Source organism: Hyaena hyaena, unplaced genomic scaffold (assembly GCF_003009895.1).
Source record: "Hyaena hyaena isolate Hyena2069 unplaced genomic scaffold, ASM300989v1 scaffold_434, whole genome shotgun sequence".
Classification (NCBI taxonomy): Eukaryota; Metazoa; Chordata; class Mammalia; order Carnivora; family Hyaenidae; genus Hyaena; species Hyaena hyaena.
In genome coordinates, this window is record NW_024081069.1 from 197,330 (window position 1) to 222,171 (window position 24,842).

The window sequence follows — 24,842 nt, forward strand, 5'->3', positions numbered from 1 at the left end:
GCATAAGAATAGAAATATGAATGAAGTGGAATTGAGAGTCCAAAATTAAGCTCATATACTTACGGTAAATTTGTTTTTGATATGCATGTCAAGAAAATTCAGTGGTGAAAGGAACATCCTTTTTTTTTTAATTTTTTTTAATGTTTTATTTATTTCTAGGAGAGAGAGAGAGAGACAGCGTGAGCAGGGGAGGGTCAGAGAGAGAGGGAGTCACAGACTGAAACAAGCTCCAGGCTCTGAGCTGGCAGTCAGCACAGAGCCCGACGCGGGGCTCGAACCCACGAACTGCGAGATCATGACCTAAGCGAAAGTCGGACGCTTAACCGACTAAGCCACCCAGCGCCCCAAGAAAAATCATTCCTAATATCACTTAGAGATGATTATATATAAACTATTAATATTTATTGGCAAATTTTTATTTAGCATGGCAGAGTGCAAAGAGCATTTTGTTAGGGGTGAAACAAATGCGAATTCCAGACCAGCATCTGCCATTCACCAGCTACTGGAGCTTACTCAAGTTTTGTTGTTTGTTTGTCTGTTTTAATCTTTCTAAAGCTCACTTTTCTTATCTGCAATTTGAGATAATGATGTAATCTACCACATGTAATAATGTTTGTAAGTGGATCCAAATCTAGCAGCCATCATGATCAGCAGCAATTTTTTTGATTGATAGATAGATAGACAGACAGAAACAGATCATACATTGGTTTACCTGCCTTCTTTGTTTAGTCTTACATTAGGAACACTTACTCAGATCACTAAATAGTCTTCAAAACATAATTGTAATGACTGCATCATGTGGCTGTACCATAATGTAGTAAACCAGTCCTTTATTATTGAATATTTTGGTTATGCCTAGTTTTTGCTTCTGCCTAGTTTTTGCTTCTATAGGACCACAGTTACCATATTTAAACTTCTAAGTAAAGTGTGAAATCTGTGATAGTCTTTAGTTCTCCTAAGTTTTTCTGGTCTTCAGAAGCATCACTATTCATTCAAAGACTGAACCCATTTTAAGGCAAAAGACTAGATTTCTTTCACCTCAAAATTTCAGCCCAGGCTTTGAGCCCTGCCCTTAGATGAGTGGTTTTAACTTTAGATAGTGGCTACAATTATAGCTTTTAAAAAATATCCTGCCAGATGCCACCCCCCAGCCCCATTCTGATTTGAGTAACGTGAGGTAGGGCCTAGGTCTTGCTTTTCTCCTCCAGTCTCCTTTATATACCTCCTTACCCTGTCCTATAAGAACCACGGTACTAGATGATTTCTTAAATCTTCTGCCACCTGTGGATTATCAGAAAAGCACTGTGAGCTGAGGACGTTGTATGGTCTCCCTCACTAGGGCTTCCTCTATTGTCTTATGATCTAAAACAGTGGTACTCAACTAGAAGACAGTTTTGTCCCCCAAGGGATATTTGCAACATCTGGGACATTTTTGTTTATTAGATCTGGGAAAGAGGTTGCTGTTACATCTGGGTACAGGCCAGGGATGCTGCTAAACATTCTATAGTACAAAGAATAGCCCCCATATTAGTTTTCTAGGGCTACTATAATAAAGTACCACAAGCTGGGTGGCTATAAACAACAGAATGAACAGTCTCAAAGTGCTGGAAGCTGGAAGTCTGAGATCAAGGTATCAGCATGGTTGGTCCCTTCTGAGGGCTGGGAGGGAGAATCTGCTCCAGGCCTCCCTCCTGGAGTTTGACAGTTTACTGGCTATCTTTGGTGTTCCTTGGCTTGTAGCTGTATCATTCCAATCTTGGCCTTCATGTCACATGGTGTTCTCTCTGTGTTTTTATCTTCACATGGCCACCTTTTTTTTCTTATGGTGAAAAAATATATATTTAGAATTAGCCAGCTGGACTCAGCTTAAATGATCCCAATTTTGTTGGCAACATTCAAGCATCATAGTCAGGAGCCAGTCAAACATATGCCTTCTTTCCATCGGGCCCGATCAGAGTGTTGACCTTGGCCACCTCAGAGTTGTAGAGCTTCCTCATAGCCTGTTTGATCTGCTACTTGTTGGCCTTGACATCCAGGTGAACACAAGGGTGTTGTTGTCTTCTGTTTTCTTCATGGCTGACTCGGCAGTTAGGGGGAACTTGATGATGGCATAGTGGTCAAGCTTGTTTCTCCTGGGGGCCCTCTTTCAAGGTTAAAGGGGCTGCTTTGAAGACACACTGTCTTGGTCTTCAGAAGGTAGGTGACATGCAGATCTTCTTTTTTTGTGTGACTATGGACACCTTTTAGCACTGCTTTCTTAGTTTTCAGAGCCTTTGCTTTGGCTTTGGCTTGGGGGCAGGGGCTTCTTTCTTCACTTTTGCACTGTATTCATAAAAATGGTTTCCAAGGCCAAATGACCATCTTTGTATAAGGCTACCAGTCATACTGGATTAAAGCCCACCCAGTTCCAATATGACTTCATCTTAACGAATTACATCTGCAAAGACACCGTTTCCAAAAAGTGGTCACATTCTCAAGTACTGGAGATTAAGGCTTCAGCATACTCTTTTTGGAGGAACAGAATTCAGCCTGTGACAGCCTCCCAAACAAAGAATTATCTGGCCCAAAATGTTAATAGTGCTACTGTTGAGAAACACTTTCCATATAACCTGTGGATCAACGCCAAGGAGGTAGGTCAAGGTAAGAATAGGGCAGGTAGGAGTGGTCCAGGGTCTGCAAAGTGGAAAATGAGCAGGAACTCCATCAGTCAAGAGGGTCAGTGACCTCTGCTCTTGGGTCAGAGGCTATGGGCCTCTTCCAGATCTGTACAGACATGGACAGCTGCGATCCACAGGGCTGTATGTGACCAGGAGGGAGAAGGGCTTGAAGGGGCACTATACTAACTGGGCTAAAGCAGAAGTGTGGATGGGCCAAAGCCCCTGCTTCATTAACTCATTATCTGACCCCCACTTCGCTGGGTTAGACCTAGCCTTTCCCTGTCTATCCCCTTCAAGACTGGGACAGAAGAGAAAAGTAAATCCCCAAGCCCACAGGTTTTCAGCAGTATTTTCAAGCCAACTGTCTTGTCTCCTCAGAACCCTGCCTTTTCCCTCTCACACCCACTGCCTCCCACTGGCAGCCAAACATAGAACATGGAAAACAGGAAAAACAGCAACACAGCAAAGTTATATTTTTTGAGAGAGAACATTACTTTGGGTACACCCCCCCCAAGATGTCTTGAGTTGCCAAGCCCTACAGCAGGTGGCCCTGTTCATCTTCATTCTGTGAGGATGTTATCTCACCAACTGCTTGTTTCCTTGGCTGTAAGATGTCCACATGAGAATGAACTTCTACAGGGCCAGGGTGACTGGGCAATCCACGTATCGACGTCTGAACACTTAGGTCTACCTTGTTCACTTTTCAAATATTTTTTTCCACATTCTACTGTTGCACACTCCCCTTCATTATTGTGCCAATTTGAGTAGAGTGAAGGAAAAGGAGGCATGGGGAAGGGTGGCCAGGGTGGAGACTGTGTTATCAAGTTCTGGGAGTGGTGAGTTGCTTACCAGCAGCAATATGGATGCCAGCTGCCTGCATCTGGGGCCTGTTATCAGGAAGAGGATTAAATGCTTCCCTTCTCTGTCTTTAGAGCTTTGTGTCTTTAGGGCATCCTGGTTCTGATCTTCTGATTGCTTAGCTCCCTAGGGCCCTCTACTTTGCCTCACGCTGGAGTTCTGGGACAACCTCTGGCCTCTAGTCCCCTTCCTGTTTGCTCTTCTTTGGATTCAGGCTAAGCACCAGTCTTGGCTCTCCCAGGCCTGCCTATAGCCCTGTCTCTACTTTCAACTACTCTCCCTATGCTGGAGGCATAGGCAGGGAGGGGCAGAGACGAAATCCTTTCTTGCTTTCTGTCTCAGCCGAGCAGGTGTGGCCACATTTTCTGGAAACTTGACCAGTCCTTTCTTAAGCTGGACCTGATATTTTCTGTCCAGCCTGTATTGGCAGCCTCTAGGATTGACCCTACTTTTTGGTCCAGAAACAAGTTGTTTTTGTGTTGTTGTTGTTGTTGTTGTTGCTGTTGTTATTCTATTAAATAGATAATATGCTAACAGTTGATTTTCATTCTTTCTTTTTTTCTCTTACCTGCAAGTAACTAGATATTCAGCTTCCAGCCTGAAGCTGAGAGGAAATACATCGAACTTTCTTTAAAGTATAACATGTAAATGAATAGGGCTGGTGCAGAATAGAAGGAAAGAGAAAGAATCAGTAAGAGAGAACAAACACTCTAGTGAATAATAGGTGATACTCTTTTCTCAGAATTCCTAAACCTAGGTACATTCTTGAATACTTAAAAATTAGACTATAGGAAAATAAAACTTTACTTAAAAAAAACTTTACTGAAAAAATGTGGAGTTCTGAAAATATACCATTTTAGTAATAGGGAAAGGTGCTGAAGCATTCCAGATATAGAAAGGAACATGCTCTCTAGCAAGTAGTGATGCACATAAGGATGGGACAGGGTGGTGACTGTGTATGTAAGTGTGATACAGCCAGAGATAGTTTCAACACCCAAACTCCTGTGTTGGGAGGTATTGGCATCTATAGTACTTACTTCTGGTATTAGTCCCAATTAATAGACTCCACTTTAAGGAGCATCTGATTAGGACTGTTCATTAGACATTCCTTGTTTGGCCATACAAATTGCCCTAATGAAAGCAACTATTGTTTGTTGCCTTATTTGGAAAGTCATAGGAAGATGCCCTTTTAGCAGATGTAATGTGTTGGGCTAACCTATCACTGGTACCAAGAAGAAGTTTCCTTCCTTTTTCCTACTGCTTCCCACCAAACACCACTTTGCCATTGCCAGCGTCCATCCCATTCCTCCTTTGTGAAAGCCAGCAAGTAGAGAAGAAATGTGTGCCTGATGCTCCAGGATGAAAACTGAAAAGCATTTTCCTCTGTCACCCTAGTTATAAATGTGGACTAATTGTACATGATGCACAATGATAGTACCGAATTTTAAACATATTATGTGCACAACTGAATTTCTTTATTTTATCCTGGGAATCTAACTCCCGTTTATGTGGAAAGTATATTCTCAGTGCTAAATAAGAGGTTTACAAAGAAACTTTTAGGTCACTACTCATTTTCAAACTGGGGACTACCTACATTAGAAGATGGTAAATATCCACTTCCAAGCCTTACTACTGACAAGATGCTGGGCTGCACAGCTTTGGGGTTCAGTACCTGTTAAAAGGAGAACACTGTGCCTACCAAGTACATTTATGAGTAGTTGAGTTAGAAAAATGAGTAATAAAGGACTCTTTACTTCAAGCAGAATGTAATTCTCTCTGGAAGTACCATGCACACTTTGAAAGTATATTACAAAACAAAATGAAACAAAAAATAGTAGTTGCAAAGGAATAATTACAGTGTCATAATTTAAAAATCAAAGGTACCAGAACAAATATAATGCAAAGTAACAGAGAAGAGGAGGAGGTAAAGATTTTACACTGAATCTTAGAGAGGTACATGATTTAATGAAAAGTCCTGGGGGTTTTATTCACAGAGACATGGCTTGCTATTGTCTACCTATGTAATGTACTTCAAACATGTTACTTTATCTTTCTGAGCCTCAGTTTTCTCATTTGAAAAGTGTGATTAATAATTCCCATCTTACAATATCCTAAGGCTTAGAGGTAATGTATATTAAGAGCCCTAGCACACCTGTATGTACCTGATAAACTTATACTGCCTTCTTTGACCCATAAATTATTTAAAAGTATGTTCTTTAGTTTCCAGCTCTTTGGAGATATCCCATAATATCTCTATCATTGATTTATAATTTATGTTATCATCAGAGAAAATATTTTCTATGACAGTATCCTTTTAAACTTTTTGAGACTTGATTTTTGGCCCAGAACACGTTATATCTTGGTAAATGTTCTGTGAGCACTTGAAAAGAATATGCATTTTGCCCTTATTGGATGGAGAATTAATAAATGTCAGATCAGTTAGATCAAATCTTCAAATCTCCTATGTCCTTACTAATTTCCTTTTTACTTATTCTATTTAATCATTGGGAGAGGGGCATTAAATTTCGATTATAATTGTGGATTTGTCTGTTTCTCCTTGAAAGTTTATCAGTTGTTTGTTTCGTGTATTTTAAAGCTTTCTTAGTAGGTGCATAAATGTTTGGGATTATGATGTCCTTTTGATGAATTGACCCCTTTATCATAATGAAATGAATTTCTTTTTCCCCAGTAATATGATTTGCTGTGAAATCTACTATGTCAGATATTAAGAAAGTCACCCCAGGTTTCTTTTGATTAGTGTGATCATGCTATGTTTTTTCCATCCTTTTCCTTTTAACCTATTTGTATCTTTACATTTGAAGTGCATTCCTTGTAAACAATGTATAGTTGGGGCTTGCCTTTTTATCCAACCTGACAATCTCTGCCTTTTGATTGTGGTCTTTAGACAACTTATATTTAATGTGACTATTGATATGTTTTTCTATCATTTTGTTATATTTTTCCATTTGTTTCATCTATTCTTAATTACTTTCTGTCTTCTTTTTTTCTTCCTGTTTTGGGTTAATTGAATATTTTTTTCCTTAAATAAAACCCAGCTTTATTGAGATATAATCCACATAACATAAAATCACCCTTTCATTTATTTTTTAAGTGTATATCTTTATTTTGAGAGAGAAAGAGAGAGAATGAGTAGGGGAGGGGCAGAGACAGAGAGAGAGAGACAATCCCAAGCAGACTCGGTGTTGTCAGCACAGAGCCCATCACAGAGCTCAGTCTCTTGAACCATGAAATCATGACCTGAGCCAAAATCAAGAGTTGGATGCTTACCCAACTGAGCCACCTATGTGTCCCACAATTCACCCTTTTAAAGTATACAATACCATGATTTTTATTGTATTCACAGAGTTGTGCAAATATTGCCACAGTTATTTTTGGAACAATTTCATCACCCCCAAAAGAAACTCTATACCCATTAGCAGTCACTCCAACCTCAGTGTCTCCTAGAAAGCAGTAATATGCTTTTAGTAGAACTAGGGAGTATAGGGGTACCTGGGTGGCTCAGTTTGTTATGCATCTGACTCTTGACTTCAGCTCAGGTCATGATCTCACAGTTTGTGTGTTTGAGCCCCATGTCAAGCTCTACACTGACAGTGTGGAGCCTGCTTGGTATTCTCCCTCCCTCCCTCCCTCCCTCCCTCCCTCTCTCTCTCCCTCTCCCTCCTTCCCTCCTTCCCTCCCTCCCTTCATCCCTCTGCCTCTCCCCTGTTCTCTCTCTCCCTCAAAAAATAAATAAACAAAAAAAAATTAGAACTAGGGAATATAATATTAGCTAAGTGCAATAAGCTAGAGAAAGATAAATACCATATGATTTCACATGTATGTGGAATTTAAGAAACAAAACAAACAAGCAAAGGAAAAAAAAAAAAAGAAGAAAGGTAGAAAAACCAAGAAACAGACTCTTAACTATAGAGAACAAACTGATGGTTACCAGAGGGAAGGTGGGTGGGAGGTGAGGAAAATAGATGAGGGGGATTAAAGAGTACACTTATCATGTTGAGAATTCAATATTTTTTATGATTCTATTTTATCTTCTCTTTTGGCTTTTTAGCTATAACTCTTTATTTTGTTGCTTTAATTGTGACTTTAGGGTTGTTTGCAATATGTGACTTCATTACAGTTCACCTTCAAATGATGTTTTGCCAGTTTTCATATGGTATAAAAAACCTTACAATAGTATAGTACACCTCCATTTCTCCCTTTCTGACCTTTGGCTATTGTTGTCATATGTTTTACTTATGCATGTGCTATAAACCCCATCCTACACTATTGTTATCTTTATATTATTATGGTTTTTTTTAAGTTTTATTTATTTATTTTGAGAGAGAGAGAGAGAGAGACAGACAGAGACAGAGAGAACCCCAAGCAGGCTCCACACCAGCAGCACAGAGCCCAACACAGGGCTCAAACCCACATATTGTGTGATCATGACCTAGGCTGAAACCAAGAGTTAGACCCTTAACCAATTGAGCCACCTAGGCACCCCTTAATCATTATCTTTTAAAGAGATTTACATAATAAGAAAAAAATCTTACAGTTTTTTCCCCATATAGTTAACATTTCTAGTGTTCTTCATTCCTGTGTGTGGATCTGTATTTCCATCTGGTACCATTTTCCTTCTTCCTGAAGGACTTCCCTTAACATTTCTTGTCATGTAAGTCTTCTGGTGAAGAATTCTTTTAGATCTGTATGTCTTAATATGTCTTTATTTTCACTGGTTTTTTTGGACAAATATTTGTGCTAGGCATAGAATTCTGGGTTGACAGGATTTTTCTTTCTTTCAGTACTTTAAAGATGTTGCTCCACTATTTTCTTGTTTGCATTGCTTCTGATTAGAAGTCTGCTGTCAATCTTTATATTTAGTGTGTGTGTGTGTGTGTGTGTGTGTGTGTGTGTGTGTGTGTGTAGCCATCTTTCTTTTCCTCTGGCCACTTTTAAGATTTCCTTTTCTCTTTTTTCAACTTGGTTTGATTCAACTTTTATATGCCTTGCTCTAGTTTTCTTTGAGTTTCTTGTGTTAAGTTTTAGTTTCTTGTGGACATAATAAATTTGGAATTATTTTGTTCATTATTTCTTTAAATATCTTTTCTACTTTCCATACTCTCCTTGAGGGATTTCAATCACATGGGTATTAGTTTTAATAAAGTTGTTCAACAGCTCACTGATGCTTCATTTAAAAAAATTCTTTTTCTCTCAGCATTTCGTTTTGAATAGTATCTATATTGCTGTGTTTTTTTTTTTACAAATAGTTTATTGTCAAATTAGTTTCCACATAAAACTCAGTGCTCATCCCCACAAGTGCCCTCCTCCATGCCCATCCCTCCTCCCCCCCACATCCATCAGTCCTCAGTTTTTGTCTATATTGCTGTGTTTTTTAGTTCAGCAATATTTTCTTCTGCAGTGTTTAACCTACTATTGATATAATCCAGTATACTTTTCATCTCTTGAAGTGCAAGGTCTTTATTTTTTAGGTCTTATGTTTCTCTACTTAACTTTTGAACATATGAAATACAGTTACAATTGCCATTTAAAAAACCTTTGCTAATTTTAGTATCTATGTCAGTTCTGGGTCAGATTTGATTGATTTTTCTCCTCATCATAGATTATATTTTCCTGATTCTTTGTATGTCTGGTAGTTTTTTATTAGTTACCAGACATTGTGAATTTTACCTTGTTGGTTGCTGAATATTTCTATACTCCTATAAATATGCTTTTTTAAAAAAATATTTTTTAATGTTTATTTAATTTTGAGAGAGAGAGAGTGACCAGAGGAGGGACAGAGGGAGAGGAAGACAGGGGATCCAAAGCAGGGTCCCTACAGACAGTAGAAAGCCCAAAGCAGAGCTTGAACTCATGAAGCATTAGATCATGACCTGAGCCAAAGTTGGATGCTTAACTGACTGAGCCACCCAGGTGCTCCCCTATATATATTCTTAAGCTTTATCTTGGGACACAGTTAAGTTACTTGAAAAACATTTGATCTTTTTAGGTCCTTCTTGCAAAATTTGTTAGGCAGGACCGGAGCAGTGCTTGGTCTAGTGCTAATTATTTACCTCTGCTGAGGCAAGACTCTTCTGAGTACTCTACCTAATATCCTGTGATTCATGAGGTTTTCCAGTGTGACTGCTGGAAGCAGGTACCATTCCCAGCACTGTGTGAATACTGGGTGCCATTACCTTTAATTCTTTCAGGTGGTTCTTTTCCCTCAGATGCATTCTCTATATATCTTCCCCCAGATTGTTTAAGGAAAGGTGAAAGAAATTTATTTGTCAACATTAAATAGTATTCAAATGTAAAATTTTAGGCATCACCTTGATTTGTCTGCCATTCACTTTTGTCAAAATCCAGTGATAAGTCTGTATCTTCCCCAATGCCTGTACTTCCATGTCTCTCTTTCCCTCATTCGCTCCTTTCGTCTCATCGTCCATGGGCTCCAGCTCTGCCAGCCTGGAAAAGTAATCATCAGGAAAGAAATTGTCACCTGGCCCTCTGGTAGTCACATTCTCAAGTCCACACTGCCTCTTTTGAATAATATAAGTGCTTCCTGGACCTTATCTTTCTCATCCCCAGAGCATACAGCCAAGAGTGCTAACTTCATGTTACCAAGGAAACCAACTCTTGATGCTATAGGTGCTTATTTTCACTGTCTCTTCCACTCCCTGCCCCCTGCCCTTCTGTTTCAGCCTAGGGAGACTGAAACCATACCTGTGTTTGGAGGATGCCTCTGTTTTAAGAGACAAAGTATCCTAGAATGTTCTGTTTTTTCCATGAGGACAAAGCAAAAACATAATGGACCAGGCCTGCAGCAGAGGGAATGGAAGGTAGACTGAAGGCCTGAATTATCTAGGGTATTTTTCCTGGTTGACAAAGGAATTGGGGAGAGAAAAACAGAAACTGCAGCTACCTCTGTGTCCCAAATGTCTGATTCAGGGCTACAACAGGCCTTGCTTGAAAACCTCAAAGCCTGAAGGATCAATAACCCAGCTCTTAGAAACCATTTTGTTATATCAGTTGTTGATAAGAGGTCAAGTACAAGGCAGAGGCTATGAAGCTGGGAAACCCAAGAATGCCCAGGAACTGTACGCAGAGTAAAGTCCAACTCTGGCTCTGGGGCAGAAACTGCTGTTTATTTGGTCAGAAGGTGAGCAGAAGCCTGTCATGATCTGTGCCCCAATTTGGGGTGATGATAGGCATGAGTGCACTGCTTTGGTAATTCTCTAGCTGATATTCTCTAAGTACATTTCTATTTCAAGACTGTGCCAAGAGGTAGGATAAACCAAATGGTGTCAAACATTGACATGGATTCTAGCATGTAACGTCTTATACCAAGTATTGATGGGAGCCAAGGATTGAATATTAGGACAGATGGGGAGTGATGTATTCTTTAATTTATTAATTCACTTACTTAATATTTATGGAGCATTTACTTAGTGCCAGGCACTAAAGGAAAGAGATGAAAGACATTATTTACCTCTAAGCAGATGAGAAAGGCAAACACTTGCATTAGAATATGGCAGGTACCATGGAAGGGGTTGGCACAGATCACCCTGGGAGCTCAGAGGAGCACATCTAGGCCAACCTTGGGTGGGAAGTGGATGTGAGGGTGGACTCCCTGGAGGAAGAGGTGCCTGGTCTGGGTCTTAAAGGGTAAGATTTGATCATGTTAAAAAAAAAATGGAGGAAAGCATCTCAGCCGTAAGAATAGGGGGAGGATTCAATGCAATGAGTTTCTGGAAGTGTAAGCAATATATTTCATGGGCTGTAGGGGAGAAATGTGAGTTGAAGTGGAAGAGAAAAGTCAAGTGTCAGATGAAGAAGGGCCTTGCATGCCATACTAAGGTATTTTACCCCAAAGGCAGTGGGAAGCCACTGAACAGTTTTAAGAAAAGAGGTGTGATTGGATCTGAATTTTAGAATCTCTTTTTGGGAGAGGCTGGGCAGCAGGTAAAGCAGGGAGCCCAGCTTTTAGCTTTGACCCCATTGCCCTCCCACCTGTCTTTATTATGCCCTTCTCTTTATAAAATGTATTCTCTAGCTCTTCTCAGCCTTATCCAGTATGATTTCCTACCATTGTCTAATTTGTTCAGGTTGACTTCACTTATCAAACATACCATACCCATCTCTGTGCCTTGTTTATTCAGTAAACATTTAATAAGTGCCTATCGTACACCAGCCACAGCTCCTGGCATGAAGAACCAAAGATGAATGTAACATGGAACCTACATTTAAGGAGCTTGTAGACCAGTAGGGAGATACCCATGAAGCACATTGTTACATGTGAGCATGAACATGGCTATGGAATGGGATTAAACATAGAGCACTGTGACCTAAGGAAAAACGAATACTGTCAATGAGAAGTCCTCTTCCTTCGCTACTGAGTCCTGCCCATCCTTAGGCTTCTGCCTTCACTCTGTATAGAGGCAGGGTCATGTCTCTATACACCATACACTCATCATATCTGTCTTCTGCTTAAAACTGTTCGGTGGCTTCCCACTGCCTTTGGGGTAAAACATCTCAGCCAAGGCCCCTTTTCATCTGACAGGATAGTGGGTGGTTTGGAGCTTGGGCTCTGAAACCAGAAAAGATTTTAATCTTGGTTCTAGCATATGAGACATGTGACCTTGGCCAGAAATAATTTGTGCCTCAGTTTCTTCATCTGTAAAATGGGGCTGATGGCTGTGTTGACTTCATAGTGTTATTTTGAAGATTAAGTGAGTTAATATGCATATGAACCTTTAGACTGTCCTTGGCATGTGAAAATTATTATGCCAGTAATTATTGGCTATTTTTATTCTCAGTTTTTATCCATTTTTTCTGCATCTATATCATGTCAAAGAACTTTAACCTTTAATTATTATTGTGTTACTTGCTCATTTTTCTGTGTTGCCATATTCTTTCTCTCAAGGATGATTAACAATAATCTTTTGAGGCAATATACACTGTATATGTATCTGTACTCCTGAGAGACTCACAGCATTAGGTATATATTAGGGTAATCAGCCGTCCCAGCTTGCTTAGAATTGATAGGACTTTTAATGTTAAAATCAGGAAAGTCCAAGACAAACTGGGACAAGTTGTCTACTTTATATATACAGTAGGCACTTCAGTTTTGCTTTTTATAGATGTCTTATTCATCCCAAACTTAACTTTTAAGTAAGCTTGCTTTCACTTTGCCACAAATATTTATTGCCTAGAAAATATAAAGTTTCAACTTCTGGGTTTCTTTGGGGTTTCCTGAAATTCCCTAGGGCTTAAAGTAGAAAATCTGAGGGATTCCTGAAAAACATTCTCTCCCATCAGCTTTGGGTGTATTTACTAGAAATGGTGGAACCCCATAAGAACCTTCTTTAACCTGGCCCACAGCCCAGGAAGTCTCGCCTGCCCATCATTTCCCATCTCTCTTGGTGTTTCCATCATGATTCTGAGTATTTCCTTCATTTGCTCTCCAGAATCAATATACCTTTAGTTGACTCAGTGGCAAAGCCTCTTTCCTCACACAAGGACCATGTTTTTTCCATGAATTCCCCAAGTGCGGCCAAAGAATTTTTCTTCCTTTTCTTTTTTTTTAAATGTTTATTTATTTTTGAGAGAGATGAGAGACAGAGTGTGAGCAGGGGAGTGGCAGAGAGAGAGGGAGACACAGAATCTGAAGCAGGCTCCAGGCTCTGAGCTGTCAGCACAGAGCCCAACGCGGGGCTCAAACTCACAGACCACGAGATCATGACCCAAGCCGAAGTCAGACGCTCAACTGACCGAGCCACCAGGTGCCCCATTTTTCCTCCTTTTCAAGTGCCACCACCACCCTACCTTACCCTGCCCTGGGACAGCATTTGCCATAAGCCACTGTTTTTCAGACATTGTTTTCCTTAAGGATCCACTGTGGCCTCCCTAAGTATTTCTTAAAACCATGACAAGTGTTTGCTGAAGGCCTGCCCATCTTCTACAGTACAGTCAAGGGTCTGTGTCAACAACCTCTGCAAGTTTCTACCCCAGTGTGTTAGTTTCTTGGGCCTTAAATAACAGAAATTTATTCTCTCTCAGTTCTGGAGCCTAGAAGTCCCCCCAGGATCAAAGGTGTCAACAGGACTGGTTCTTTCTGAGGTGCATGTGGGAGAATCTGGTCCATGCCCCTCCTAACTCTGGCGGTTTGCTGGCAATGTTTATCATTCCTTGGCTGGTAGATACATCCCCCTATCTCTGCTTCATCTTCACACAGCATTCATTTTGTAAGGACAACAGTCATGTTGGATTAAGAACCCACTCCACTCCAGTGTGACTTGATCTTAACTAATTACATCTGCAATGACCCTTTCCAAATAAGGTCACATTCTAAGGTTCTGGGGGTTAGAACTCTAACATGTGAATTTCCAGAGTTGGGGAGGGAGTAGAAATTCAGTCTTTAATGCCCACATCTTCAGGTAAGTTAAAACAAAACAAAAAAAACTCTATGGAAACTAAAGACCACTTCTCCACAGTCATTGCTCATAAATCCATTTCAATTTTTCACTCATTTTGCATTTGATACTATTTCTGCTACCAGATTTGCATGGTTACCAGTATCCACTTATTCACCACTCTATAGGGCATTGTATGACTGCAGGGATATTAAGAAATATAATATACAGTTGAATCACCAGTTCTAAATCAGGGTATATCAGATCTTTTTTAAGGGGAGCCTGCTGAGGAAAAGTTGAATTCACGGCATAACTATTATAAAGGCAGTGACTCCATCCTGATGAATAATAATTATAAGCTGGTTGCCTTTTTAAATGCTTTACAGAATAGCATGGTGTGTACAGACATGGATTGAAGGATTGTGTGTGTGTGTGTGTGTGTGTGTGCGCGCGCGCATGTGCATGCAGTAGCTTATGATGAAATCACTGGGCTCCTCCCCAGCCTTCCTGCAAACATTAAGCCTTCATTGGGTGCTCAGGGAATAGCCTGCATCTCCTCACTCTGACTGTGGCCGCTTCCTTCTGTCAGCTCCCTGGAATTGTTGACCCCTGCCCCTATAAAGAGATAGCTCTGTTCCAAAAGATAAACACCAGTAGTTACAGGGAACTTGGTGGGGGGGAGTCCAACAAGCCTCCCAGTTATTGTTTCCCTGGTGTTCTCACATAGAAACACAGACGATCTTTGTGGATGAGGTATTTCTGACTCTGGCAGTTACAGCCTGAGATGTGAAGGCAATGATGGATCTTCACAAGGGTGGGGAACCGCAGCACATGGGAGAGGGGGTTCTCGCATTGTTTTCTCGCTTCTTTCCAGGGACATCCCACCTCTGAGAAATCCCAGAAACGGAGGAGGCACCTAGCTAGTGCCCATTTATGCCGAGCTGCCAGCCAGGCTGCTAGCTTGCTGAGAGGCAGCGGGCGAGCCTGGCACTCAGCTCCTCTGGTGCCAGATCAGGGAGCTGTGGGCTTAGCGCCTACACCCTAGGCTCCAGCTCTGGGCAGCCCCGGGTGGGCTGGGGGAAAGTGTGAAGCTCTCAGTCAGTGACTGCAAGTTGACTTTCCCTCACTGTTGCTGCTGGCAGAATACCTACACCAATGCGGACAAGCTCCTAGAGGCTGCAGAGCAGCTGGCTCAGACGGGGGAATGTGACCCCGAGGAGATCTACAAGGCAGCTCGACACCTGGAGGTGCGCATCCAGGACTTTGTGCGCAGGGTGGAACAGCGGAAGCTTCTCCTGGACATGTCTGTCTCCTTCCACACACACACCAAAGAGGTAAGGCGAGCTGATGGAAAGGGGGCGTTGGCTTGGTTGATTTGTTCTGGCAAGGGTCAGGGCAGTTTCCTAGGAAAATGGCCCCCAAGGTATGCCCAGGGGTCCAGATGGTCTTGGGGTTACTATCCTCCTAACAGTGACGATACTAACAATTTGCTCCTGATTACCTGTATTTAGGTCTCCACCAAAATGGAACATTTCCTTCTCAACTCTAGTGAGGAGGGAGCCACCCAGGCAGGTAGTTTAGAGAGTCTAGCTAGAGCATTCAGTCTGCAGCTGGAGAAACTGGGGGATCCCTAGTATAGAAATAGTCACTGCAAGAGGAAATGTAAAATAGCAGAGACTCCCTTCCCACCCCATACCCAGTTTCTCATCATTGCTGTTTCCTATCAGAAATCAGTCCTGCACAACTTTGATCACCTTTGCTACCAGCAAGAAACATAAAGAGTTTGCAAATGCGTTCTATGCTTTTCTTTTATTTTTTTTTAAAATAGAGGATTAAATCTTCTTAATGAGGTCTGCCACAGGGTGGTGATGTTAATGTGAGTTGGTTCTCAACTGTCTTTTTGTGGAGTGGTGGCCAGTGAAGGAAGGGGGACTGAGGTAACCTCCGTGCAGGAGGAAGGCAGCTGGGTTTAAATCTGGCCCTGAGTCATTCACAACGTGGAGACGGGAAAGGGGAGAATGGATTATGTTCCACTGTTGGCAGGGCAGAGAGGCTCATAGAAAGGAGTTGGGTTGCAAACCTGCATTTGCTTTTCATTTCTGATTAACATGGGGGCATTTGAAATTGAGTAAGTGGCCAGTAAGGAGGCACATTTAGCATCTTCTATAATAACACCCTTGGCAGATGAACTCATTAGGTGTATGCATGCTTGTATTCCCCCAGGAATTCATTTTAATGGAGTATTAATTAAAGTGTGATTGCTTCTCAGGAAAAAAAAAATTAACCCTACTTAATTAAGTTGATTTTTGATATTTGAAATGCATTAAGAAGCCTGGTTGTTACTACTTCACAGGCTTTTCTGACACTTGGTGGGAATGAATGCAAACTGTTGCAGTGCCTATCAGAGAAAAACAGGAAAAGATAATGTTTTCTAAACTGTGATTCCCCAGGCAGATGAAGGGGCTGGTGAGCTCCCTGAAGCTGGCTCTGCTTCCTCTCCGTGGGACCCACAGTCACTCTCTGATGAGTGTCTGTAAAGCAGGGGGATTAGCTTTAATCCAGGTTTCCTGCCTGGTTGTCTGCTCGCTTGTGGCTCACCGGATTCTTAATAATGGTTTCAGAAACCAAAGGCATTTGTATTCTCCTTTAATGATGAGCCTGTGGGTGATGGAATGGAGCATGAATGAACAGGAGTCATGTTCCTCATGAGGGCTGTGGGGGTGCCAGCTGCCCAGGGAGGTGGCAGATGAGGTCAGTGTAGCTTCGTCTCCCACCTCCTGTACATGGAGCTAGAAGACTGGGGTTCTAGTCCAGATTCTGCTGCTATAGAACCGTGTGAGCTTGTACAGATCACTGTGTCTCTGGCCTTGGGTTGCCTCATCTGTAAAATCATGCAGTCGGATTCGGTGGCCCTGAGACCCCTTATGGTTTTAAAGTGAATTCAAGATTCCTTTCTTTTTCTACTTCTCTTATTTGATATTGATAATAATAATAATAAATAATAGCAATTAAGTCTGAGGTAATACAGGTGACTTACCTAACCTAAGAAGTGGCTCATTGTAAGCACTCAACGTGTAGTAGGTAGTATTGTTTTTAATTGGGTACCCACTATGTACCAGATACATGGACTCCTCATGATAATCTTGTGATCTAGATTTTATTAAACATACTTTCAATCGGGAAAACTCAGCCTCACAAAAGAGTCTGTTTAAGTTACGGAGCTTCTAAATCATACACTGGAGATTTTACCTGTCTTCCTGAAGACTGCTCTCCCTTGCCCCTGCTACTTACTCCACAGTCTCCTGTTTTCTTCTTGCATCTCCTCCCCTCCTCTGCTCTTCTTCCTTCTCCTTACTCTTCTTTTCCCTCTTTACATTTTCAATCTCCAAAGCAGGCCTTGATGGGGAGGGTAGATCTTAGCTGAGAAACGTAAAGTGTTGCCAGGTTGTGGGTATGGGAGACAGATATTGATAAGTACTGTCATAGATCCTTCCTGCCTAGTTATGGCTAATTTCTTCCTCCTTTCTTTCCTTTCTTCCTTTCTGTCTGCATACAATCATTTGCTGAGGTTTTGCATTAATACCAATGTGTAATAGAATGTTATCATGGGATATAATTTTGAAGGAATTAGAGCCTCCTGTACAGGACATTTCTGAGTAGGAACTGAACATCTGTCTTCATAAATGATTTAACCTAGACTCCCTGTGACTCCCTAGGCTGAAGTTCATAATTTTACTCTTGCCCACTTCCTATATCAAAAGATTTGCTCTAATTAGGATCAGAGAGAAAAGAGGAAGACGATATGAAAAAGATATGCTCCAGCCACATTTCTTCTGCAGATTTGAAGTCTGTTTAATCCTATAGGTCCTGCTTTATGAATTCTTGGTAGCCATAGGAGTCTGGAAGGTTAAAACCTTCTAACCATTTTATTGCAGTGTTATTCATAATTTGAATAACTAGAAACTCTCTGAATATTCTGTGTTGAGTGATCCATTAAACAAATCAGAGTGCATCTAGCTAGTGAAATATTATACAGTCATTATAAATCACATTGTCAAAGATTTTCAATAGCATGAGAAAGGGCTTGTAGTAAAAACTGTATATCCAGCATGACCACAATTTTGATACACACCTGGAATAAAGACTAGAGAGAAATATACAAAGAAGTTAAATGTTATGGGTAATTTAATTTTCTTTTGCATTTTTTGGTTTTATAACTTTTCTTCAATGATATTTTCAATTGAAAATCAATAAGAATCCCAATAATGTTATTTTACAAAAATAAAATTTGTCATCCCTACTTGGAAAGAAGAGACACACTATAAAGAGAGGTGACAAACATGTGCTTGGGACCTTCTTATGCTTGCAGAGCCTTAGTTATTAGTATATATTGTGCTAAACTTTCAAATAGCTTCTTTTTGTCCAGGAAAAGGAGGGCAGCTGGCATTCCACTAGCCTGGAGAGCAAGGGAGCATGTAGAGAGAATGTACCCAGGTCCTCATTTTCTTTGTCCAGGGAGAAGGCATTTGTACCAAGTGTCATCTGCTCTGCAGAGATTGTCCAGACAGAATTCTCTTTCCTTCCTGTGTTTCCATGGAAATACTGCAATTGCTAGGCTTTCAAAATATCCCTTTTTAGGTATTTTTGTAGTAATAATATGAGAGTCAAATTAACTAAAGAATGTGGCCAAGATAATCAACCTCAACTCTTTATTACACCGCTTAACTAAATGCCCATTTCTATTTGTTTCCAACCTTGTGAAATCATTCTTCCACACTTGCTGCTCAGTCTCACACACACACACACACACACACACACTCCTCAGACCCTCACGTGTACACATGTTCTTCTACCCACCACCCACCATAGAATCAAAACTAAGTCAGTCTTCAAAAGGGATGATGCTTTCAAGAATAAGACTGCTTCACCCTCTGTTTCAAGTGCCAAACTGTCATGGTGCTTATTTAAGAAGTAAAAGCTGGTAGTCGATACCAAAGAAAAATGATCTCTTCAAAATGAGGGAGGGGCTCCTCACCCTCTGGACCTAGTCTCCATTAGACATCATGGGGAGTCGATTGTATCAGCACAGTGGCTGCCAGAGCTGTGCTGATGGACTAGCCAATCAGCAGGTGAACGTTATAGAGTAAAAATACCTCTTTCCTTAACCACTCATCTATAAGCCTCATTATTTCTACAGACCTCCTAGTGTCTCTCTTCCTTGTCCCTCCTTGACTGCCTTTTTCCATTGCCTCTTTCTCAGGCTGTCCCACTTTGCAGGCAGGGTAGGCTCCATGGGCTGGCCCCTCCTAAATACACTGGTTCGCTATTAGGACTAGTTTTATGTACTGCATTTCAAGGTTCCCTTAACTTTACCCCTATGAAGGTTCTCAAACTTCTCAAATTAGGCCCATTCTTTGGGTATAGGTGTTTGGGGCCACAACCACATGTGTTCTCTGAGAGAAAGAACACATAAAGCCATCTAAGTGTTTATATCAAAATGGACCAAGTATTCATTGCCAACCAAAGAGCAGACCCCTGAAGGGATGGGTCACAGTACAGGTGTGTTTGATCAAGAAGAGCATCTGGAAATGGCTGAAACATGAGAGGCAATGGAGAAAGCAAGTGCTAATATATGAGACTCTCAGTAAGCAGAAGCTAAAGAAGATTACCCCAGGGGGAGAGAAACCAAAATGGAGAACAACAGCGAAAAAAACACGTGGTTGCTATTACCAATTACCTCACACACTCCATGAGTTTACCTAGTTCTGGCAGTCGTTGCTTGTGGTAGCCTGAAGTGAGAGACCATTCTGACTAGCTCACTGTTGCTGCCTGATAATTAGTAAGTTAGTAATGGAAGTGGCTCTCTGATGTGGATTCTTTTCAAAGCAATCTAGGCATGCCCTTCAGGGAGAAGTCAGATGGACACATACACAGAAGGAAATCCACAGGATAGGAAAATTGCAGCCTAGGAAATGGAATATTGATCCTTACTCATAGTTTAGTGACACTAATGTTCATTTCTGTCCACTTTATGCCTCAGAGATGCCTATTCAAAACTGTGAGCCTGCAATTTAAATGTGCTGCCACCAGGAGGTACTGTGAGCATGTGGCCTCCTGGGATTGCAAGTGGCTCACTACTCAAGCTTTCTAGGTTGGATATCTCAGTATCTAGGCTGTGACTGCAGAGGTTCAGTTTAGAGAGGCATTTCTTTAATACCCTCTTCTTGACATCAGACTTAAGAGACACTATAGCATGTTAGAGCTGGAAGGGATTTTAGAAACAAGCTGGAGAGACCACACATATGCATGCATACACATGCACACACCATGTTAAATATGAAGTAGTTGAAGCAGAGCAGTTTTCCCATGCTCATGGAATAGCCTGACAGAGCAGAATCAAGAATTAATGTCAGTTAATACCAGTTCCATTCAAGAGCTTCTTTCCTTCTGTTTGTTTTTTTAACAGAAGGAAAAACAGAGAAAGATGTCACTAACCCTTTGTATTTGGTGCTGTAGCCCCCTACCCTATCTCCAAGTCAAATTCTCTTCAATCACTAGCAATTTTATTTGACATTTTAAACTCTTGAATGTAGACCAGCACTTCCTTTTCTTATCAGGCTGCCAACCATCGGGCTGAGCTGCACTGAGTATTGTCCTTTATCATTTATCTCTTAGCTGATTTTCCTTAGTAGGAAGTAGGTTTTCACCCTGCCTCAGACAAGAGTTTGTTTATAATACAGTAGAATATGGGAACAGGAATGTGAGAAATCAGTTTCAGTTCACTGGTCAAAGAATATTTTGGAGGAGGACACGTTGTCCTAATGACATTGAGTTCAGAAGCCAGAGTATATCCTCAGATGTCCCTAGTGTTTCCCTGGTCCCCTTGTTTACAACACTGACACCTCATTTTTATCTGGAAATTTCTGTCTTTGCCCCTGCTCTTTAACTGCATGACCATCATGAGGAGAGAATGCCATGAATCATGGTGGATGGCCTTAGAAAGAATGATGCTTTCTTCCCTACACCTACACCAGAGGTGTTCAGGTTTTATTAAGGATGAAAGGTGGTGGGGGGAAGGCTATGAAGCCATTAAAATAGCTTAAGGATGGTACTGAGAACAAAATTATCTTAATTCAAATAAAATTCTCAAGATCCCTATAAGCCTCTTTTCTATCTCTCTTATTCCTGTAACAATGAGTGCCAGCCTTACCCTAATAGTCTTCTGTCTCAATGCCTGTCCTCCCTTGAGACATCGAGTTTCTTTTCCTTCTCTTTCATGACAGGCTCGGTGTCTACAGTTTTTATATCTCTCTTTACATCTTTTCTTTTCTTTGCTTCTACTCTCCTCTTTTCCCCTTCTTTCTTTCCTTCAGAAATATCCAGGCTTTCCAGTTTCTAAGGCTTTCCTATCTCAGGACAAAGCAGCAAAAACAGCAAAGAGAGGCCCAGCTCAGCCTAGGATTTTGAAGGACTACTTCCAAAATGAAGAAGTATTTCAGTTTCCCTCTGACTTCTGTTGGACCTAGGGGTGGCTAGCATCAAAAATATCTTTTATTTTTGAGGCACCTGGGTGGCTTAGTCAGTTAAGTGCCTGACTATTGATTTTGGCTTAGGTCATGATCTCATGGTTATGGGATCAAGCCCTGCGTGAGCCTCTGTGTTGAACACGGAGCCTGCTTGGGATTCTCTTTCCCTCTCTTTCTGCCCCTCCCTTACTCACACACTCTCTCTCACAAAATAAACAAATAAGCATTTTAGAAATTTTATTTAAAAACATCTTTTATTTACTTGTTTGTTTTGAGAGAGAGAGAGAGAAGAGAGGGCCAGAGGGAGAGAGAGAGAGAGAGAGAGGGAGAATCTTAAGCAGGTTCCATGCCTAGCACAGAGCCTGATTCGGGGCTTGATCTCATAACCATGAGATCATGACCTGAGCCAATACAAGAGTCGGATGCTTAACTGACTGAGCCACCCAAATGCCCCCCAAAAATATCTTTTAAATATAATATCTACACTTACTATATAACAGGTACCATTTCTAAATGATATATATAGATACAGATATGTATATAGATATAGATATATCTCACTTATTTGTGTATATATGCACACAAACATACACACACATATATATCAAATTAGTAATATTTACAACTCTGCGGGGGTAAACACTACTATTATCCCCATTTTACTGGTAAGGAAAACTGAGGAACTGAGGTACAGAGAGGGTAGTTTATTTGCCCAAGGTTATATAGCTGATACATGGTAGAACTGTGGTTTGAAACTCTTTTTTTTTTTTTTTCTTAATGTGGGGCCTGAGCTCATGACCCTAAGATCAAGACCTGAGGTGAGATCAGCAGTCAGACAGCTAACCAACTGAGTCACCCAGGCACCCCTGGGGTTTGAAATTCTTAACCATGCTTTATGTTATATTGCCTCTCTATCTAATAATTTTTCAGAGAATCCATTGTCTTTTACCCAGGGACTTAAGCACTTTTAGAAAATGGTTTTGGTCTCTAGGCAAAATGGCAGCTAGAAAGTATGAAATAACAAGAAGCAACAGTGACCAGTATCCTGAAAATCCTGATTTCATTCTGATTTGAAATAAATACACTTATACTTGTAGGAATATGTATCCCAGCTTATACGGTCTGGAAAACTTGTTTTGTGTTTTTATAATAAAAAAAAGTTATTTGTAAAGGAAATAAACTGGATTACAACCAGAATGTAAACTGCTAAATAACAGGAAGCCTGAATAATAAAAATTTGTATTCCTTACAGCTATCATCACGATGCTATGAGCTTATTAATAATGCTGTATGTTTACTTAAAGCATTAATAATAATTAAATAATTTAATATCCACAGTCTTTGATGAGCAGGGCAGATCTTATTTCCACTTTGTAGATTAGAAAGCTGAAGCTCAGAGAGTTTCTCACCTGTCAAAGAAGGACATTCTGTATACCTTCTTACGTGCTACCTCTAGGGCTTATTATTCTTGTTAACTCAACCTCTTCTGCCACATCTAGAGCCTCTCCTATCTAAATAACAAAGAATAACTTGTCTGAAACCTGAAGACTATTTTTGTCTCTCTTTATTGATTCTTTCCTTATCTCTAGTTACGAAGGCCATACGCTGATTTACCACACTGAGAACTAACTAGATGAGATAATGTTCTTGAGACAGATGTTTATCCATGTTCTTAACATGGAAGACATATGTAAAAGTTAGAACCAGAAGGTAATTAACCATTTTATTTAATGCTTTCCTTAACTTATTTTACACATGAAGTCATAGATAGCCAAGGGAAGAGTGATTTACTCAAAGGCACCACAAGCTATATGAAGAGCAGGGGCCAAAATCTACATCTGATCCTACCAATTTTCTCTCTATACTGGTTTTTTTTTTCCCTTCCTAGTAGAGCCTTGAACTGATCTTTCTAGACAGCCAGGTGAAGATTCCTTATTTTTAAGCAAGCATCAGGCTCATTTTTCCCTCCATTACTTTATGAGCATGCTCAAGAGGAGTAATTAGAAGTAGAGCACTGTGGCAGGGCACTGGAGACCCAGTTTCTGTAGAGGAAGAGCTATCATTACATGAGTTTTCAGAATTCAGTTCAACTCTTCATCATTTCTAGTGCTTATTCTGTTCAAAACATTATCCTTGGCTCTTTTAAAGTTGTCTGACCAGTCATATCACCCTGACTGCATTTTAGTGCCTCGAATATCATGGAGCAAATGGCTCATACTTATATTGAAATTAAGATAAGTCTCATTTTCAGCATTCAACCTTCTACCCAACCTGGTAGCCTTGAAAAGAAATAAATTATTTAGCATAGCACATATTTTTTAAATTAATCTTCAATTGGGTTCTTATGGAGCATGACATTCCTTTTTGCATATTTCCAACATCATGATACATTTCTAGGAAACGGTCTATAGCTGCCTGAGGTGTGCAGAGCCCTCCTTACTGAAAGATGAAATAATATATGCCTATCACCAGTACTTTGTTCTTCCTAGCTTCTCAAAGATGAGCGGTCAACTCATGCTCCAAGATTGTAAGTTTCCCTGAACTACAGGGTGGTTAAGCCAAAGGTGGTTCTCATCCTTAGAGAATGGAACCATTAATGGAGTAAACTTAGCAGAGATGAGTAATGAATATAAATATAGGTGTGCTGATGAGAACAATAGTCTGACATTGGACTGACTGGTTGAGGGTACGTTGGTGACCCCTGTCCCTACTATGTTGCCCTTGCTCTACCCCGGCCTCTCCTGTCTTCCCTGAGTGGAGTCTCTGCTCTCTCCCCCATAGTTGTGGACATGGATGGAAGACCTTCAGAAGGAAATGCTGGAGGACGTCTGTGCAGACTCAGTGGATGCGGTCCAGGAACTGATCAAGCAGTTCCAGCAGCAGCAGACCGCCACTCTGGATGCCACACTCAATGTCATCAAGGAAGGCGAAGACCTTATCCAGCAACTCAGGTCAGCGCCTCCCTCCCTGGGGGAGCCCAGCGAGGCCAGGTCAGCATGGGCAGTGCTTTCCAGTGGGAAATGCCCTCGACTAGATGTGAGATAAGTCATGTCCCAGTCTTGGCTCAGCCACCACCAGCTTTGTGGTCTTGTGTGAGCTTCAGTTTCTCCATCTGTCCGATATGAAAATGCCTGTGCCATACCCAACTGGAGTTTAGAATGAAAGTAAATGGAAAAGCTCTGTTGTTTCAAGGAAATTTTTATCATTCATGCTCTTATTTAGCAATAAATAAGTAAAATGAATATGAAAGTTAGCAACATTCAAAAGAAAATAATAACATCTTCATGAGGAATTATGGCATATTCAGGGCACCTGGGTGGCTCGGTCAGTTAAATGTCTGACTCTTGGTTTCGGCTCAGATCATGATCTCACGGTTCATGAGTTCAAGC

At 40.9% G+C, this 24,842-nt stretch overlaps 1 protein-coding gene across 1 annotated transcript in view; it reads left to right on the forward strand.

Moving 5' to 3' along the window:
* LOC120245870 (kalirin) overlaps nucleotides 1–24,842 on the forward strand; it is a 298,908-nt gene that overhangs the window by 144,364 nt on the left and 129,702 nt on the right. Inside the window, exons 11-12 of the mRNA XM_039253041.1 lie at nucleotides 15,070–15,261; nucleotides 24,235–24,443. Of these exons, the coding sequence (XP_039108972.1) occupies nucleotides 15,070–15,261; nucleotides 24,235–24,443 (401 nt within the window). The remainder of the gene's footprint in view (nucleotides 1–15,069; nucleotides 15,262–24,234; nucleotides 24,444–24,842) is intronic.